This window comes from Eulemur rufifrons, chromosome 15 (genome assembly GCF_041146395.1).
Source record: "Eulemur rufifrons isolate Redbay chromosome 15, OSU_ERuf_1, whole genome shotgun sequence".
Classification (NCBI taxonomy): Eukaryota; Metazoa; Chordata; class Mammalia; order Primates; family Lemuridae; genus Eulemur; species Eulemur rufifrons.
Genome location: NC_090997.1, coordinates 59,061,830 through 59,082,879, shown reverse-complemented (window position 1 = coordinate 59,082,879; position 21,050 = coordinate 59,061,830). Strand labels below are relative to the sequence as shown.

General features: G+C 33.1%; 1 protein-coding gene across 4 annotated transcripts in view; it reads left to right on the top strand.

Annotated features, from left to right (window-relative positions):
- The window catches only part of HACE1 (HECT domain and ankyrin repeat containing E3 ubiquitin protein ligase 1), a 92,563-nt gene extending 71,762 nt beyond the window's left edge, over nt 1–20,801 (top strand). For all 4 annotated transcript variants that reach the window (XM_069489191.1, XM_069489190.1, XM_069489189.1 and 1 more), the window contains 5 exons: nt 7,743–7,874; nt 12,536–12,634; nt 12,908–12,978; nt 19,595–19,708; nt 20,237–20,801. In XM_069489191.1, coding sequence (XP_069345292.1) covers nt 7,743–7,874; nt 12,536–12,634; nt 12,908–12,978; nt 19,595–19,708; nt 20,237–20,339 — 519 coding nt within the window. In that variant the 3' untranslated portion in view covers nt 20,340–20,801. The remainder of the gene's footprint in view (nt 1–7,742; nt 7,875–12,535; nt 12,635–12,907; nt 12,979–19,594; nt 19,709–20,236) is intronic.
- Nucleotides 20,802–21,050: the final 249 nt, after the last annotated feature.

Genomic DNA, 21,050 nt, shown 5'->3' with positions numbered 1-21,050 from the left:
CAAAAAGGCCTGAAGATACCCCTGTGGATAGCAGTGATAAGAAAAAGAGGAAGCATTTATGTTTATCTGTAGCACAGAAATCAAGCTGTTAGAGAAACTGGACAGTGGTATGTAAGTGTGAAATGTCTTATAGAATTTTATGGTGTTTAATGACTACCCTGTATGACCTAAAGAAATAGGAGGATAAATTTTTCAAGTTTTCTGCAGAAAGTGATGAACAGAAGTTAATGAAAAATAAAAAAGCACTTTATGAAACTTTATAAAACTAAAAATTAAGCTCTCAGTTGTGTATGCAAAGAGTGGATTTGTCAGCATAGCAATGAACCACATGTCACTTAATGGTAGGCTGATCATGAAACATGCAAAGATCTATCACAATGGACTGAATATTGAAGGAAACTAAATACTCAACAGGCTGGTGGCAGAAATTTAATAGATGACCTGGCATTAAGTTTTTAAAGATTTGTGGTGATAAAACATCTGCTGCTCACAAAGCAGGGGAGAAATTCATTGATGAATTTGCCAAGGTTACTGCTAATGAAAATCTGGTGCTAGAACAAATTTATAATACTAATGAAACATCACTGTTTTGTCATTATTGCCCCAGAAAGACACTGACTACAGCTGATGAGATAGCCACTATAAGAAGTAAGGATGCCAAGGACAGAATAACTGTGCTGGGATATGCTAATGCAGCAGGCAGACATAAGTGTAAACTTGCTCTGATAGGCAAAAGCGTGCATCCTCGGTTCTTTTCAAGGAGTAAATTTCTTACCAGTCCATTATTCTAACAAAAAGACATGTGTCACCAAGTATATCTTTTCTGATTGGTTTCACAAACATTTGTACCAGTGGCTCATGCTCACTTCAGGGAAGATGGGCTGGATGACGACTGCAAGATTTTGTTACTCCTTGACAACTGTTCTGCTCATTGTCCAGCTGAAATTCTCATCAGAAATTATGTTTATGCCATGTACTTTCCCCTAAATGTGACTTCTTTAATTCAGCCATGTGACCTGGGTATCCTCAGATCAATCAATAGTAAATGTAAAAACACTGTCTTACACAGCATGGTTGCAGCAGTGAACAGATTTGTGGGGTGGAAGGTTTTCAAAATGAGTTTAGCATCCTTTATATGAAAGATGCTATATATGCTGTTGCCAATGCTTGGAACACTGCACTTTAGCCTGGGCAGCGGAGTGAGACCCTGTGTCAGGGGGGAAAAAAAAAAAGGTCTCCTGATACAGAATAAATTATTGAAAATGGTACATCGTAAGAACACCTCTCTTCTTTTTCTCTCTACTTATTTCTATAAAAGAAACGTGATCTCTTTTGAGTTCTCATTGGAGGAATTTTCAATAAGAACTCTTAACATACCGGAGAGTACTAATCAAGTACATTAACCCATGAAGGAAGCTTTTATTACCAAAGGGTTTATAGTCAAACAGTGAATCCAGTTATGCCAATAATAATGACATTTAAATTGTTAATTGCTAAAAAAAAAAAAAAAATCCAAACAGTTTTATAAATGTGGCTAATTATCAGTCTACTTGGGGGGGGGAGAAAAGAGTATCTTATTTTCACTATTGAAAGTTGTTTATTGTTCAAATAAATATGTTTTATTAAGATCTTCTTCAAGAAACAGTGAAAAAAGATTTTCAAGAATGAAAATAGCTTCCAAAAATGTGCCAATTTTTAGCCTCACCAACATCCTGAATAAGAAGACATAATTTAGGTTCAAAGCCTGGAAAGAAGTTAAAATATTAAGGAAGATCATTAAGGATTGATGCTATTCATTCCACATATTCAGAAGATTAGGAGATTCTTAAAACATTTCTGTAACTAGAGATGTAATTCAACTGATACACAATGTCTGAAAGTTGAATCTCCTTAGTCTTAGTGTTTTTATCTTTTCCCTTTGCAATTACTTTTCACTTATCTATTTTATGTCAGTTGTCATGCTCAGTGGTTGAGCTGGAAAAAAGTTGTTCAGGCTGGTTTTTTTTTTTTTTTTTTCATCTATACTGAGGCTTTCTAGGTTGAAAACTTTACATATATTAACTTAGCATTTCATATATTGCTTAATATGGTGAATTCCCTAATTTGATTCAATAGCATCTGATTTTTTATGCCCTCAAAGAATTGACAACAAAACTCTGGTGAGAGCAGATATAGCTTTCCTAGGATATGCCATTCGTTGGGAATAAAAGATTTCCTACTGCCAGCTTACATCAGTTCTTTTTATTTTTTAAATTTTTGTTTTAATTGTAAATTGACAAATTATAACTATGTATTTATGGAGTACAAAGTGATGTTATGACTTCCATACTAACAACCTAACATCATACCTCACGGAGCTAGAAAAGCAAACACAAACCAAACCCAGAGTTAGTGGAAGAAAAGAAATAGCAAAGATCAGAGCAGAACTAAAATGAAATAGAGACCCCCAAAAATAGGATCAATGAAACAAAAAGTTGGTTCTTTGAAAAGGTAAACAAAATTGATAAACCACTAGCTAGACTAACCAAGAAAAGAAGACAGAAGATCCAAATAAAATCAGAAATGAAAAAGGAGACATTACAACTGATAACCACAGAAATACAAAAGATCATTAGAGACTACTGTGAACATCTCTATGCTAACAAACTAGAAAGCCTAAAGGAAATGGGTAAATTTCTGGAAATATATAACCTCCCAAGATTGAACTAGAAAGAAATAGAAAACTGAACAGACTAGTAATGAATACCAAATTGAGTCAGTGATAAAACAATCTCCACAAAAAGAAAAACCCAGAATCAGACAGATTTGCAGCCAAATTCTACCAAACATACAGAGAAGAATTGGTACCAATCCTACTGAAACTGTTCCAAAAATTTGAGAAGGAAAGAATCTTCCCTAACTCATTCTACTAGGCCAGTATCACCGTAATATCAAAACGAGACAATGACCCAAGAAGAAAGGGAAACTACAGACCAATATCCTTGAGGAACATAGATAAAAAAAAAAAAATCCTCAACAAAATACTAGCAAACTGAATCCAACAGCACATCAAAAAGATAATATACCATGATCAAGTGGACTTTCTACCAGGGATGCAAGGATGGTTCAACATACACAAATCAGTAAATATGATACATCACATAAATCAAATTAAGGACAAAAACCATATCATCTCAATAGATGCAGAAAAAGCATTTGGTAAAATTCAGCATCCCTTCATGGTAAAAACCCTCAACAAACTAGGTATAAAAAGAACATAACCTCAAAATATAAAGGTCAGGTGGGAGGATTGCTTGAGGCCAGGAGTTTGAGACCAGCCTGAGCAAGAGCAAGACCCTATCTCTACAAAAAATAGAAAAATTAGCCAGGTGTGGTGGCATGTGTCTGTAGTCTCAGCTACTCAAGGAGGCTGAGGCAGAAGAATCGCTTGAGCCCAGGAGTTTGAGGTTGCAGTGAGTTGTGATGAAGCCACTGCACTCTAGCCTGGGTGACAGAGCAAGACCCCTGCCTTGGGAAAATAAATAAAACAATAAAGGTCACATATTAATACAACAAACCCACAGCCAACATCATACTGAATGGAAAAAAAGTTGAAAGCATTTCCTCTAAGTACTGGAACAAGACAAGGATGCCCAGTTTCACCACTACTATTCAACATAGTGCTGGAAGTCCTAGCCAGAACAATCAGGCAAGAGAAAGAAATAAAAGTCATCCAAATTAGAAAAGAGGAAGTCAATTTATACCTGTTTGCTGATGATGTGGTCTTATATTTAGAAAACCCTGAAGACTTCACCAAATCTTAGATTTGATAAATAAATTCAGTAAAGTTTCAGGATACAAAATGAACATATAAAAATCAGTAGCATTTCTATACATCAGTAATGATTCACCTGAAACCAAATCAAGAAGGCAATCTCATGTACAATAACTACAAAAAAATATGTATGATTATATTTACCAAAGGAAGTGAAAGATCTCCACAAGGAAAACTACAAACACTGATGAAAGAAATCGTAGATGACACAAACAAATGGAAAAACGTCCCCTGCTCATGGATCAGAAGAATTGATACTGTTGAAATGACCATACTACCCAAAGCAATCTGTAGATTCGATGCAATTTCTATCAAAAATACCAACTTCATTTTTCACAGTATTAAAAAAAAGTCCTAAAATTCTTATGCAATCAAAAAAGCCTGAATAGCCAAAGCAATCTTGAGCAAAAAGAGCAAAGCTGGAAACATCAGATTACCTGACTTCGAATTATACTACAAGGTTGTGATAACCAGAACAGCATTGTACTGATACAAAAGTAGACACATAAATCAATAGAACAGAATAGAGAACACAGAAATAAAGCCACATATTTACAGCCAACTGATCGTTGACAAAGTTGACAAGAATGTAAACTGAGGAAAGTACAACCTTTTCAATAAATGGTGCTGAGAAAATTGGATTTCCAGATGCAGAAGAATGAAACTAGACCCCTATCTCTCACCATATACAAAAGTCAAATGTAAGACTTAAAAGTATAAAAATACTAGAAGGAAACCTAGAGAAAAGTTTTCTAGGCTTTGTTCTACGCAAAGAATTCATGATTAAGACTTCAAAAGCACAGGCAACAAAAACAAATAGGACTTAATTAAACTAAAAACCTTATGCACAGCAAAATAAATAATCAACAGAGTGAACAATCTGCAGAATGGGAGAAAATATTTACAAATTGTGCATCCAGCAGGAGACTAATATCCAGAATTTATGAGGAACTCAAACAACTCAACAACAACAAAAAAAACCATATAATCCCACTCAAAAGTAGGCAAAGGACATGAATTCTTCAAATGAAGGCATACAAATGGCCAATAGGCACATGAAAAAATTTTCAACATCACTAATCAGAGAAATGCAAATTAAAACCACAATAAGGTATCAGCTTATCCCAGTTAGAAGGCTATTACTAAAAAGACAAAAAATAACAGCAGTTGGTGAAGATGTGGAGAAAATGGAACTCTTACACTGTTGGTGGGAGTGTAAATTATACAACCTCTATGGAAAACAGTATGGAGATTTCTCAAAGAACTAAAGATAGAACTACCATTCGATCCAGCAATCCCACTACTAGAGAGGAAAGGAATCCCACTACCAAAGGAAAGGAAATCATGATGTCAAAAAGATAACTACATCCATATGTTTATTGCCATGCTATTCACAATAGTAAAGATTTAGAATCAACCTAAGTGTTCATCAGAGGATAATTAGATAAAGAAAATGTGATATATATATACACACACACACACATATATGTATATACACACACAGAGACAAAATGGAATACTTTCCAGCCATAAGAAATAATAGTATTGTCAAGAAAATGTTAATTTGTGTTACTGTGTTTGAAGGTGTACTGTTTATGGAGAAAGGAAAACATATTGTAGAAGCAGTTTGATTTAGATTTTTCTTTTGAACATAGCTATCTTTCATCTCTCTGGAAAACTCTTAAATTATTGAACAACTCAGCGGGGTTTGTGATGACTAGGATTTTATTATTTTAAAGAAAAATAATTTATTTCAACAGCCATCCACATTTAAATTAATTATTATGAAGACTAGGATTTGAATGAGCTGATTTTCACAAATTGATATCCAGTAACTGGACTGGGTTACTGACTTAAATGTGGAACATAATTACTATTAAAGAAATAGAAGAAAAAGTGTGAGGGTAGAGTACTATATTTGAAAATTAATTTATAGAAATAGAATGTAGGAGTAAATAATAGAAATTAATTGATAAAAAGATTATATACTATTTTGATAGATATGGAATGCAATTAAAATAGGTAAAGTTCACTTGAGCAATTCAGAAATCTTTTATTTTCATGCTTCATAATTTGTTAAGGTCTTGAATAGTGGTTATTGAATAGCACTTTAAGATTATAAAGCCAAAACCCCTTGGGAAATAGTCATTCTTGTTTAGGGAAGATAGGGTCTCATATAGCACCTTAAACATACAGGTGTATAATTAATGAATGAATGGGACAGAAAAATTTCGGTACATGTAGTAAACAGTTTTAATGAGAATAGACATAAAGTAAAAGATAATCACATGACTAATGCTGAAAATACTGGTGTCATCACTTGGAAGCGTTTTATAATATGTTATTTCTTGGCTTGGACTCTGGTAATTTAGTATATGTTTCTGTTTGATTTCTTGGTATACAATTCTGTCTCCCTCTCTGTAGGAACTACCTGTATGTAACTTTCAGTACCTGATTAATTCCTATATGGTGGAGAAAAACCTTTCCACCATTGGTTGGTGGGACATGGGATTTGGGAGTGGGAGTAGATTGAATAGCAGATATGGTAGCTTTCTTTGTGCCAAATTGCACAAGGAGCCACATGGTGTTTGGGGAGAGATGTGAGAAATCCACTATGACACTTTTGTAGCTCTGAATGGTATGGAGAATTCATAGCCAGCAGTTATATAGAACTTTCTGCCTTAGTGCCTGTTTTTTTGTTTTTGTCTTTTTTTTTTTTTAACTGAGCATCAAATTAGTGCCAAAAAAAAAAGATTAAAGGAAGGGAGCTAAAACAGGTTTTCTCCCCTCTGTGTTTAGAGTATTCATTCCCAGTAGGTGGGAACTATATACCTATACAGCATATTGCTCTTAACTCATAAATTTTCATGAGAAGTAATTTAAAAATATATAAATGATAACATCTGATAAAGTTTCTGTCTCACTCTATATATATGTGTGTGTGTATATACACACTCTGTGTGTGTGTATAGTAATTCATTCTGATCTAAGCCAAAATACATTTTTTAAATTACCAGTTAAATTTTAAGTGACAGTATTTTCTATGATGATGATGTATTTTAAAATAAAATTGTGAAATAGCTCACCTTAACTCAGAATTGAATTGGCTATCCTAAAATGAGCCATTTTATCAAGTTCTAAGTATGTATTAAGTGAATTTGATGAACGTATGCATTCATTCATCACATATTTGTTGAACACTTAGAAAGTGGCAGCCATTTTTTTAGGAGCTGGGGATATATACTGGTGAACAAAACAAAGCCCCTGCCTGCAGATTATATTCTAATGAAACAGTTCAGTGAGAGAGACTTGGAAGTATAAAGGCACAAGCCTGAACAAGCTTGTGTTTGGGCAATAGCCAGAAGGCCAGTGAAACTAGAATTGAGTGAGTGAGCTAGGGGAAGAATGAAAGGAAATGAGATCAGAGAGCAAGGCAGAGGCCAGATCTTTAGCGCCAAATTTGCATTTTACCTGATTTGAATTTTATACATACATACCAATGTACTTATTTATTTATTATAAAAAATCACTCCAGCTGTGGGATGGAAAAGAAGCAGTACAGGTGCAAAAATGGAAACAGGGACACCAGACGTTGTGGTAATGTAGGTGAGAGAGGATGATGGCTTGGGCAAGGGTGCTAGAAGTGGAGGTACTAAGACAAGGTGAGATTGAGAATATTTTTTAAAGGTAGATCTGATAGCACCAGCTGATGTAGGGTTTGAGAGCAGTCATGAGTGATAGATTGTTAAGATTTTGGCCTAAACGGCTTAGTGAATGATGGTTTGTTTACTGGTTTGCTCAGATTTATGAATATTGTTACCAAATTTATTCTAAATCTTTACCTCTTAAATGAGAAATGATTATATCAACATTATCTTAAGTACATGAAATTTAAAAAAGAAATCACAAAAACTTGTTTTTCTTATAGGCAGAGTATGTCCAGCTTGTTACTGAACTTCGAATGACAAGAGCCATTCAACCTCAGATCAATGCTTTTTTACAAGGCTTTCATATGTTCATTCCACCTTCCCTCATACAGCTTTTTGATGAATATGAATTGGTAAGGAAAAACATCAGTTTTTTAATTGATGTAATTCAGAAATAATTTTGGAATACTATAATGAATGGAATAATGCATAATGAGACATTATGGTTTAATGTTCACTTTTAGAGATTTGCTTGTGGTTGTAGTTCTCTTAAGCTCAATAACCAGATTAGCAATTCCTTAATGTGAAATAGGGTGAGATGGTAATAAACAAAAATGGAATATATTTCTATATCTTCTACGTGGGAAATGTTGAAGGCTAGTCTTTCCATAAGCAGTATTCCACATTATTTCTGAATTTTTGTTTGACCACATGAAGTAAAGAGTGCTGATACTAGCTCCTTGTACTTTCAAAGAGTTTGAGAGTTTTTCTTATTGTATATATGTTATCTTCTCCAGCATCTTACTTTGCCATATGTGTAATTTTATAATTCTATATTTCAAACCTATCTATAGTCCACTGTTTTACTATCTTCTAGTCCCTAATGAATGTTTTGTTTTGCTTCTTTTGTAATCGAACAGGATTTCTAATTTTATGATTTATGTCTGTGTTTTTCTCCATTTTCTTTTTCTCTTTTATTTTTGATAATAAATGATTTTCAAACTCTTTGAGTTGTTTAAAACCTTAATAAAGCACAGTTTTTTAAATAAAGTATAAATGTTTTCTCATTATATTTAAAAAGTATAATTTGGAATAGTAAATTCCAGATTAGTAGAAAAGTATTCTTTGGTTTTTATCTGTCTTATAAAATTAGTTTTACCCTATGCCTTTTATTTTAATATATGAATAAGGATACCGATATATACCTTTAATGTTACACATGTATCAGTATTTTTAATGTTTCACTCATATTATATCTTAGTATAGTAGGCAGCAAAGTTTGCTAATTAATTTTGAAGTTCATTGTGACTTAGTTTCATTAAACATAAATTTTGAGATTTTTTTGTTGTGTTTTTATCTGTAAGAGTAATGGCTTCAATTAGCATAGATTCATCTAGTTTTTATGTAACAATAGAAGTTATTTTTAGCATTTAAAAATGAAGAACTCTTATTAGCTATAATTAGACATGACTGAAAGCTGACTTTTTCTGTACTATACTTAGATTAAATTAGCCTTTTGAAAAACAGAGGATTACATTATTTTCTGGACCTATGTGTATGTAAAAAACACATAACAACAACAAAAATAATTGATGAAAACTCTGCCTTATGATTTACTGATAGTAAGTTTGTAAAACTTTTTATTGAATTATAATATACACACAGAAAAGTACACACATCATAAATGTACCGCTTGATGAGTTTTAACAAACTGAACACACCTATGAAAGCTGCACCCAGATTAAGAAACAGAGCACTTTATATGTCACACTCACATCCCTTTCTGATCCCTATCCCTCCTCAAGGGTAACCACTCTCCTGACTTCTAAAATTATACATTAGGTTTGCCTATTTTAGAACTATGTAGGCCGGGCGCGGTAGCTCACGCCTGTAATCCTAGCACTCGGAGGCCGAGGCGGGTGGATCGCTCAAGGTCAGGAGTTCGAGACCAGCCTGAGCAAGAGCGAGACCCCGTCTCTACTAAAAAAAAAAGTAGAAAGAAATTATATGGACAGCTAAAATATATATATATAGAAAAAAATTGCCAGGCATGGTGGCGTGTGCCTGTAGTCCCAGCTACTCGGGAGGCTGAGGCAGTAGGATCGCTTGAGCCCAGGAGTTTGAGATTGCTGTGAGCTAGGCTGACGCCACGGCACTCACCCTAGCCTGGGCAACAAAGTGAGACTCTGTCTCAAAAAAAAAAAAAAAAAAAGAACTATGTAAATAGAACATATCTGGCTTTTTTATTAATAGCTCAACTTTTTGTTTGTGAGACTCATTACTGCATGCAGTTGTAATTTATTCATTTTAATTGCTGTGTAGTATTTCATTGTATCAGTTTCCTTTTGTCTTTTCTACTCTTGATGAACATTTAGTGGGTACTTTTCAGTTTTGAGCTGTGTCAAGTACTGCTGTTACAAATATAGTGTTTATCTTTAGGAGAACATATGTATGCATTCTGTAGTTTATGTACCTTGGGATAGGATTGTTGGGACATAGGATGTGCATGTATTCCATTTTAGTAGATACTAGCAAATAGTTTTCCAAAATGGTGTGTCAATTTACACTCCCACCAGCAGGTATTAGAGTTCTGAGTGTTCCATGTTCTCATCAGCATTTGATATTTCCTGTCTTCTTCATTTTTACCATTCTGGTAGATCAGTAGTGGTCTTTCCTTGTGATTTTAATTTGTGTTTCCCTGATGACTAATGAAGTTGCACACCTTTTATGTTTATGGCCATTCTGTGTACTCTTGTTTTTGAAGTGTCTTACTAATTTGTCCACTTCTCTATTGTCTTTTCTATGTTTTTGTTACTGATTTGTAGGATTCTTTATTGTTTATATGAGTCTTTTGTCAGATACATATATTGTGAATACGTTCTACTCTGGTGTCTTTCAGTAAATGAAAGTTTTTAGTTTTAACACAGTTCAGTTTATCAGTTTTTTCTTTTTTAAATGGATAGAGATTTTTGTGTCCTGCTTAAGGAACTATTTCTTATTCCAAGATCATGAAAGTATTTTCCTATGTTTTCTTCTAAAAGCTTTATTCCTTTATCTTTCTAATTCACTTCTGCTACTGGTAAGTTTTTAATTGTGGTTCTTATATTAGAAGTTTGGTCAGGATTCCTAGCTTGTCTTGTACTCTGGCTTTACTAGATTGAGCTGATTCATATGGTGGGATTATTTTGGGAAGAGCAATATTATAGGCGTGGCTCTGATTTATATGATGATAATAATTATTATTAAGCATTTAGTATTTGTCAGGCAATTTATATGTATTTATTAACTTTTAAAATCTTCACAACAAACCTCTGAGGTAAATATTATTATCCTCAGTTTATAGATGCCAAAGAAGGTATGGAATGTGCTCATGGTCGTAGAATATGTGTTAGAGCCAGTCTGTGAACCCATGTTCTCTGACCTCAGAGCTCAATATCTTCATCCGTATTGCCAAACTTCCTCTTGATAGCATGAGTAATAAGTGAGATGTGGTTTGAGAACCTTTCCTGTGACTTTGTCTCTTTCATAGGAAAGGGCAACACTATACTAATAGAGGAAACTTTTAAAAAAATTATTGGAAATAGCTGGTTGTGCATCTGAGTTAAAGGATTCAGGTTAAATTCTAGAGTTTTAGTGAGGAGGTGATATCTAGTATCTCCAGTGTTCTAAACTGGAAGTATATTCATCCATCATAGATAGAAGGCAGTCCTAAGTCAAGAGATGATTATGGACTGTTCTTTCATACTGTGCTGCTCATGAGTTTATGTGGGTTACATCAATGGGTATTTACTGTACTTGAAATTAAAACACAAATGTAAAATGTTTTATTCATATAAAAATAACATTTAAAAAATGAAAACTGCATTTCCCAGAACAAAACAAAAATAGTGGGATGATTGGCATTGTTCTGCATTTTTGCAAGTTGTTTTAATATCCGGCTTAATAGAAGACAAGTGGGTACTCATAACTGCCTCTGCATATAATCTGTTGTGATGCATTGTTTGATTGGAGTATGCGAAGAAAATCCAACCTCACGTGGATAAGTTGGAAAAGGGAGAACCTCAAAGACCCACTGAATAGATCTCAGAACTCCCCAATAGTTTTCAGACATTGGCTTTTATATAAGTCTTGTTCGAGGCACAGGGTCAGGTAAATGTTATGAGTAGTTACTATAGGAGACACGATTTTCAATCATGTGTATGTACATCCCTGTAATAACCGTGCTGCTCTAGCTTGTCAGTGTAAGTAAGGGTAGGCCAATCATTGTCTCACCCAACTATGTAAGCATATCCAGCTGTGAAATACAAACTAATTCAGAGCTGTGGACAAGCTCTTTTTGTGTTCTCTTGTTCCCTTGGAAAGCACAATGGTAAATACTTTGCCATTCTTAATTTTGTTTTTAGTTATATGATGGAGATTTTATGCATTTGATAATCTTCCTGGAACAAAGAAACCTATCAAGAGTCATTAGGAAACTTGCATTTTTTTCTGACTTTGGGGAAAGTTGACTTTAAAGGATCCAAATTATTCCAGAATAGAATTTCTAAAACGCCTAAATCCTTTTTTTAAAATAGTAACATTTTATATTACCTCCTTTTTCTTATTGATAAGAATTTCTTGATTATCTTTCCTTTTGTTTAATCCAGTATTTATTTAGGTCTTTGTCACTTTCATGTTGAGAATACTGTCTCCATATAGAATTTAACACATTTGCAAAAAATCATAAAATAAAAATAAACGTAAAGTAAACCAAAGATAATGTTCATAAAATTGTTGTACATATAAACTGTTGTTGCATATATTTATATTTAAACATGTAGACTATGATCTCTTCTTATGTTTTAACTAAATTGTATCAATATGTAAATGTCTCCACATCTCACAATATTTGAGATTATCAGTGTCAAGGATTCTCTCTCAAGTAGTGCTTGTTATTGATGACATGCAGGAACTGTCACAAAAATATATCAGTTTTACATGGGATTAGTTTCCAATTAAGGCAAATTTACCATTTAAATGTAATAACTTTTTTTCCCAAAGAAGATTATTGAAACATTTTCCTTCTTCCCCAAAGGAGCTACTGCTTTCTGGCATGCCAGAAATTGATGTGAGTGATTGGATAAAAAATACAGAATACACAAGTGGCTATGAAAGAGAAGATCCAGTTATTCAGGTAAAATTTCTCTAGAGCTTAGAATGAAGTTAAGGTTTGCCATTTAATTTTGTAAGCTTTTCAGCACTGTTGGATGAAAACCTACATTAATTAACAAAGCAAAGTATTTCCCTAAATTATTCTTGTGGGAATATTGCATATGAAAGCTCTGTATGAAATCATTTTTGATAAATGAATTTCATGGAATAAAATATGCTTTGTGAATATTGCGTATTTTTCTGATATTAAATCTGCAGTTGCTTGAGCTAAGTTTTTTGTTCTTCTTGTTGTTAGTGGTTCTGGGAAGTTGTGGAAGATATTACTCAAGAGGAGAGAGTTCTTCTCTTGCAGTTTGTTACTGGCAGGTAAGAAGTGTTTTTACGACAATATGGAAAGAATTTAATGTATTCCTTTTTTAATGGCTTAGAGATAACCAAAATGAAGAATTATTACTCTGAGTGGTTGGTATCTTATTTCCCTTTCCACTGTTTTAGGCATTAAACAAAGATTCCTTTAGGTATTCAAAAAACATTTGTAGTAATGCTCCATAAATGTTTATATAATGTATTAAAAAAAACAGTTCCAATCAGGGCTATCGTTGTATTGTACTTTATAATTTGGTAGTAGTCTTTTCATTCTGCAGGTAGGTTGGTGATAGTAGCCAAATTTTTAATATTTGCTGTTGGTTTGGTTTAATAGTGAGGCTATTCAGTTTGCTCTGGATAACACATACACACACTATATACTATTACCCATACACAGCATTTTTTCTGTAATTCTTATCACACTTTAAAGTGTCAAGATTCATGGCCTAAGAAACAATTTTTGATACCACATTTCTTTGAAAAGTCTACTTTTGGAGCCAATTAAACATAATAGATATTAGAAAACTCAACGATTTAACTCTCTTTTAACTTATATTTCTGAGAGATGTAAAAAAAAAAAAGTCTGATTTTCATTTTTGGTAACTTAGAATTTCATCTGTTTCTATTTATGAAAATGTAGTTCAGTTTTTTCATTATGAATGTACACGTTTCGTCTACGAAAGTTGGAAAACACAGAAAATTAGAATAAGGAAAACCACAGCCTGTCAGAAATTACCACTATAAACAATCTGTTGTATTTATTTCACTATTTTTTCTGCATATTTAAAAACAGAATTGTGAATGTGTATCTGTGTAAACTGTACATATATATAATTGTTTAAGATTTTTATTTTAAAAGTAGTGCATAACCATTGTTTGTTGTAGTATATAACAATTTGGAAACTGGAGAAAATAAAGGGAAATGAAAATCCCATTAAATAATCCTACTATTCAGAGATAACCACAATTAGCATTTTGCTTTTTTTAAAAAGTTTTTTAATTATATAATTAGGAAAATAGTTGGAGTCACACTCTAAATCTAATTTTAAAGAATAAAACTTGACTGTTAACAAATTATAGGCTAAAGATATGAAAGAAAACCTTGTTGATAGATTTTTCTTGTTTGTTATCTTGCCTCTGAGTGCCAAGAAATACTCAGAGATTTGAGCAATTTAATAAAAAGAATTAAGCAATAATTATATTTTCTATGTAGGAAGGTTAAACATTTCAAATAAGGGGAAAAAAGTCACCTCGGCTCTCAATTCCTAAAAATAATCACCGATAACATTTGGGTTATTCTCCTAGAACTTTTCTCACATATATAAATTTTCACTTTTTAAAACCACTGTTATTATTTTGTAACTTTTTGAATTTAGCACTATGTTATTAAAAGTTTTTCCATTTATAGATCTATGTAATTAAAATTCTTTTTTTATTTTCCATTTATGGACCTCCTTTAATTGGTCCTTTATTGCAAAGTTTTCCCGTTTGTGAATAATGCTGAATAAATAAGGAATTCTTGTGCTTATATCCTTGTGGGGGCAGTCTGGTTATATAGGATAAATTGTTAGAAGGGAAATTTTTGGATAGAAGAGTATGTGAATTTTTACAACCTTGATACATATTGCTCATTGACTTTCCAGAAAGGTATCAATATTGACATCAGCAAGGAATGAGAGGACTTAATCCTTTTATTTGTATCACGCAGGGTATAATGATTTTTATTTTCATGTAATTTTTTATCATGTATGTCATTTTTTTGTGTGGTATGAATTGCCTGTCTTTATTCTTTGTCTGGTATACCATAGTCTTTTTTAAAAATTCAGCTTTAGGCCGGGCGCGGTGGCTCACGCCTGTAATCCTAGCACTCTGGGAGGCCGAGGTGGGCGGATCGTTTGAGCTCAGGAGTTCGAGACCAGCCTGAGCAAGAGCGAGACCCCACCTCTACCAAAAATAGAAAGAAATTATATGGACAGCTAAAAATATATATAGAAAAAATTAGCCGGGCATGGTGGCGCATGCCTGTAGTCCCAGCTACTCGGGAGGCTGAGACAGGAGGATCGCTTAAGCCCAGGAGTTTGAGGTTGCTGTGAGCTAGGCTGACGCCATGGCACTCACTCTAGCCTGGGCAACAGAGTGAGACTCTGTCTCAAAAAAAAAAAAAAAAAATTCAGCTTTAAGTGTTCTTTGTATATTAGGGATATTAACTCTGCAAATATTTTTCCCAGTTTATCATTTGCTTTTTAACTTTATTAAGTTAAATCTATAGATTTCCATTTTTAAAATAATAACTTTTATTATTTTTCTAAATGGTTTATTCCTCAACACTATTTAATGAATTATTATATTTTCCCCATGATTTGGTTGGTATGAGTCTTTTAAGATACAGAAAAGTTACTCAGGTTCTTTAGTACTTCATTAAGTCTGTTAAATTGCTGCTCTCATAGAGTAAAAAAAACACTAGAATTAGTAATATACAATGTCCCTCCCATTTAAATAGTATAGTCCTTGTCAGCAATGCTGAAAAGAACTGCAATGTTTATTATTGAACTGGTCATGAAGTGTGCCACATTCACTTGAATGGAGGTGAGGGATGTGGGTAAAGAATAGCCAAGGAAGCTGAAGGAAAACTACGGAAATTTAAGTTTCACCCTCAGGCTGAAGAATCCACCTTTCAATATTTAGTCTAATTAAGAGTTCAAATTCAGAAAATCTTAAGTTTTTTTAAACTTTAATTTTCTTTTTACATTAGACTCCCAGTCATTAGTATAGGTATAGTATTTCCCATTCTAAACTGAAAGTGTATATTTTTTTTCTTTAGGAATTTTAGGAAAATTCAGATTATCTACTTGTTTTTATTTAGATACCGAGATATCTTTCTTCATCTCTATAGCATAATTTAGTGCAACCTAACTCAAAAACCAAATGTGTTCCAATGGTGACCACCAACTCTTAATATTTTGTTGGTCTATAAAACTATCTTAAATGTCTTGATGTTTCATTACCCCTTAAGAATCAGACTTGATAATTTCTTGTGAATAAAATAGAATTATTCCATTTTTATTTACGTAATTTTATACTGTCTGATATAGCTGTTTTCACTTATTTTTCTCATACATGATTATGCCTGATGAATCATGATCTTAGCATAAGAAAAACTGATTACATAAGTGTGGAGCCCAGCCATATTTGTTTATAGTGTAGAAGAGGAGAAAGCTTTCAGAGATGGTTTGTGAATATTAGGTTATAGAATAATTTCAATTTAGATGTTAACATTGGAGGATCTTCCAATTTTTAAACTTATATTTCAAAATTTAGTTATGTGAAGGACATTAGACTGATTCTCCTGAACTGAAATACTGTGCTATAACTTGTGTGAGTCAATGTCAAGCTTTATTTTCTCATCTTGTCCTGATAAAGTGGTCATATTTATTTTTAAATTCTACCTCTGTAGGAAACTCAAAACAGTCTGACTTTTGTCCCTTTTTAATTATTTAAGCAAAAGTTAAAATACATGGATTAATTAATATTGAATTTTATTTCAGTTTACAGACAGACATATCCAGGTCTTTAGATATTCTCTTGCCCTAAGTAGGAATTGTTCATGCATTAGTGGATATTAGCAAGTGCATATTATCATGATTCAGGCATACTTTTAACACTCACTTGGATTACTAAGATAAGCTCAGGAATTTTATGAATAAACCATTTAATAGCAACCGAACTACTTCCCAGCTAGAGGAGAAAATTGCTGTTTTTAGCGATTCTTTTATGTTGGCTTGTTAAATGATTTTTCCCTGTGAATGTATGCATGTCAGTGATTTCAAATAGAAAATCCTGGTGCATTTTTTTGACTGTGTGGGGAGGTAAAAATGGATATCATAAAGTTTACCATCTTAACAATTTTTCAGTGTAGTTTGTGGTATTAAGTACATTCTCATTGTTATGCAACTATCATCACCATCTGTCTCCCAGATTTTTTCATCTGCCCCAACTGACACTCTGTACCTATTAAAAACTAACTTCCCATCTTCCTTCTCCCTAGCCCCTGGCAACCACCATTTTACTTGATGTCTCTATGAATTTGACTACTCTAGGAACCTCATATAAGTGGAATCATACAATGTTTGTCCTTTTATGATTGCCTTATTTCACTTAGCATAATGTCTTCAAGGTGCATCCATGTTGTAGCATATGTCAAAATTTCCTTCCTTTTTCAGGCTGAATAATATCCCTTGTATATGTACACACACTTTGCTTATCCATTTATCTGTTGATGGACCCCTGAGTTGCTTCTGCCTGTTGGCTATTGTGAATAAATGCTGCAATGAACAGGGATGTACAGATATTTCATTGGGTCCCTGTAGTTCCTCTGGATATCAACCTAGAAGTAGAATTGCTGGATCACATGGCAATTCTATATTGTAATTCTATTTTTAATGTTTTGAGGAACTCGCCATACCCCTGTTTTCTACAGAGCTTGTACCATTTTACATCCCCATCAGCAGTTTCTCCAGATCCTTGCTCGTACTTAGGATTTTCTGTTTGGGTTTTCTTTGTTAAAGGTCATCTTAATGAGTTTAAAGTGGTATCATGGTTTTGATTTGCATTTCCATAGTGATCAGTGATGTTGAGCATATTTTCATGGGCTTTCTGGCTGTGTATCTTTTTTGGAGAACTGTCTTTTCCAGTCCTTTATCTGTTTTTTAGTCAGGCTGTTTGTTTTTTCAATGTAGGAATTCTTTATATATTCTGTATATCAATCCCTTATCAGATTTATGATTTGCAAATATATTCTCTCATTTCATAGGTTGCCGTTTCATTCTGTTGATAGTGTCCCTTGATGTATAAAAGTGTTAATTATTATTATTCTCTTTTTTGAGACAGAGTCTGCTCTGTCACCCAGGCTGGAGTGCAGTGGTGTCTTTATGGCTCATTGCAGCCTCAAACTCCTAAGCAATCCTCCTGTCTCAGCCTCCCGAGTAGCTGGAACTACAGGTGTGCACCACCATGCCCAGCTAATTTTTTAATTTTTTTATAGAGGCAAGGTCTCCCTGTGTTGCTCAGGCTGGTCTTGAACTCCTGCCTTCAAGCGATCCTCCTGCCTTGGCCTCCTAAAGTGCTACAATTATAAGTGTGAACCACTACATCTGTCCTAAAGTTTTTAATTTTGATGAAGTCCAACTTATCTATTTTTTCTTTTGTTGTGTATGCTTTTGGTGTCATATCTAAGAAATCATTGCCAAATTCAATGCCATGAAACTTTTCCCCTATATTTTATTTTAAGAGTTTTATAGTTTTAGCTCTTACATTTAGGTCTTTTATCCATTTGAGTTAATTTTTGTATGTGGTGTAAAGTAAGGGTTCAACTTCATTTTTGTTGTAGTGGATATCCAGCTTTCCCAACATACTTTGTTGAAATGACTATCCTTTCCCCATTGAATAATGTTGGCACTCTTGTCAAAAATCATTTGGCTATATATGTGAAGGGTTATTTTTGGCCTCTGTATTCTATTCCATTGGTAGATGTGTCTGTCTTTATTCCAGTACCATGGTGTTTTGATTACCATAGCTTTGTAATAAATTACAAAATCAGGATGTTTGAGCCTCCACCTTTTTTCTTCTTTTTCAAGATTGTTTTGGCTGTGTGAAGTTCATCGTTTCTTTATGTGAACTGAATTATGCTTTGTACTGTGAGTCGTAAGTTAGAAAACGTTTTTAATTTTAGTCTTTGAGTATGCATTTAATACTTACACACTGAATGTTTCTTTGTCTTCATTCTAATTTATCCAAAAAGCACTACAGCATTTTCATTTTAAAAGCAACAAAATTTTTTTCCAGGATCAGTTTGTTTAATCATGATACATATACAGGCTAATTTGAAATATTAATTTTCTTTCAAATGGATAGAACTTGAGAAGTTGTCATTACATTCTCTACAGTCATACACCTAAGATTAAATTTTTTAGTGATGTGTTAGGCATTAAATGTTAGCCTTCTTGTGGTCTCATTATGTTAGGTGACATTTTAAAAAATATGTCTGGAAAGAGTAATGTAAAGAATTTTTTAGTTTTCCCGCTATGAAAATCAAAACAGAACAAAAACACCTTTGGGTGTAGATATTTTTCACAAATAGGGAAGTCATTTGAATTACATGTTAGAGCCTTTATTGCTTGAATTAATCAAACAGTTATTTATTTAGCAAATATTTAATGAATATCTGTTAAATGCCAGGCACTTTGCTAACACCGGTGATATAGAGGTAAGTATGACATGTTTGGATCCTCAACTTAGTCCCAGTTTAGTAGAGAGACACATAAAAGCAAATAATTATAAATGCAGCATGCTAAATATAATAGTAGAGGTATGTGCTATGGCCAATTGAAAGCATAGTGTATCTTAGGAAAGTGTGGAGGGGTGTCTCTATGAAAGCTTGCTAAATGATCACAAAGTAATTCATAGTAATGAGTTGGAGTTTTTTTAGATTCAAAATGTCATGTTGTCATTGTCCTAGAGTTGAATATATTCTTTACGGTAACTTAGAACTTGAACTATATCTGTCGCAAATATTTTTCTTTCATGATTAATTACATCATGTTAAAATGGAAACTCTTAGTTCCAGGGTCCCGCATGGTGGGTTTGCTAATATCATGGGTGGAAGTGGATTGCAAAACTTTACAATTGCTGCTGTGCCATATACTCCAAATCTTTTACCGACTTCAAGCACATGGTATGTTAAATTGGTTTTCTTTACTTGTATTACAAATTGTTTTGATTAGTTTTGAATGATCAGAGATCTTATTACTGTATTGCTGCATTGAGAGGAAGACCTCATCTGTGATTTCTACTCAGGATTTGAAATCACTTATCCTTAGTCCTTTGCTTCCCTTTTTTGGTAGGGGAAATGTTTGGGGAAACCCAAATACCTATAATTTAATTGAATATGATTCAAGTATCACTAAAGTTACACTGTTATGAGTATCACTAAGTTACACCATTGTTTTAAACTAAATTGCCCTATTGCTCATGTATTTTAAGCTGAAGGGAACTTATTTTCTTCTACATTTGCATGCTAAAAGAAACTGCAGTGCAGCAGTTTTTTTCTTCTTTTTAAATACTACTTCAGGGTTTTTCAATTTGAATGCAAATTTGAGAGTATGGTTTTATGTTAATTATGAGTAGTGTTTTCTCTGCTAGACAAAACAATCAGAAATTGCATAGATTTCCTGTTTAATGGTGGTGTATTTTTCTTTTAAAGCATCAACATGCTCAAGTTACCTGAATACCCAAGTAAAGAAATACTCAAGGACAGACTTCTTGTGGCACTACATTGTGGCAGCTATGGTTACACAATGGCATAATGAAGTCTAGAAAACTCATCTGACTACTGATGCACAATTCAGAGTGGCAGAAGTAATTTAGGAAACTGTCAACAGAAAAGCAGTCTAAATGCAACCCATAGGCAGGGCTAATGTTTAAAATTCATAAAGGATCAGGTTTTCTGTTTTTTTCTCTCTCTTTTCTCTTTTATGTTTTCTCTGTGATACAATTAGAAAATATAAAATCACAGTAGACTTTTTTAAAATGCTAATTGAAAGTAGTAGAAACACTTCCTTTTTTCATACTTAATTTTATCTAACATTGTGTTAAGGAAAATCTTGTTCTACGTTCCACCTCTGCTTGTAACTTGTAACTGTCTTGTTAAAAGGGTATTTTGTCTTTATTTTTCTATATAGTAAATTATATAAGGACATCCAGCTGCTGGTATGTTGTTTTATTGCATGTAAAGTGCCATTTATATTTGGAAAACTATTGTATAGGATGGATTAATTTAGATTGTGTATAAAGCCACAAATATGTATTTTCCCACATTGTATTCTATATTGCAATGATTTTTTTTAGCTTTGTAATATTTTAATATATAATACAGAATTTAGACTGGTGTGACTAATAGCTGATAAAATGACATCTAATGTATATATTAAAGCTTACACTATATTGTGTGAATTATTTGCATCTTTTCAGTGGTCAGTTTTCCATATGTATATATTGTGATCTCAAAGGTTTTCTAA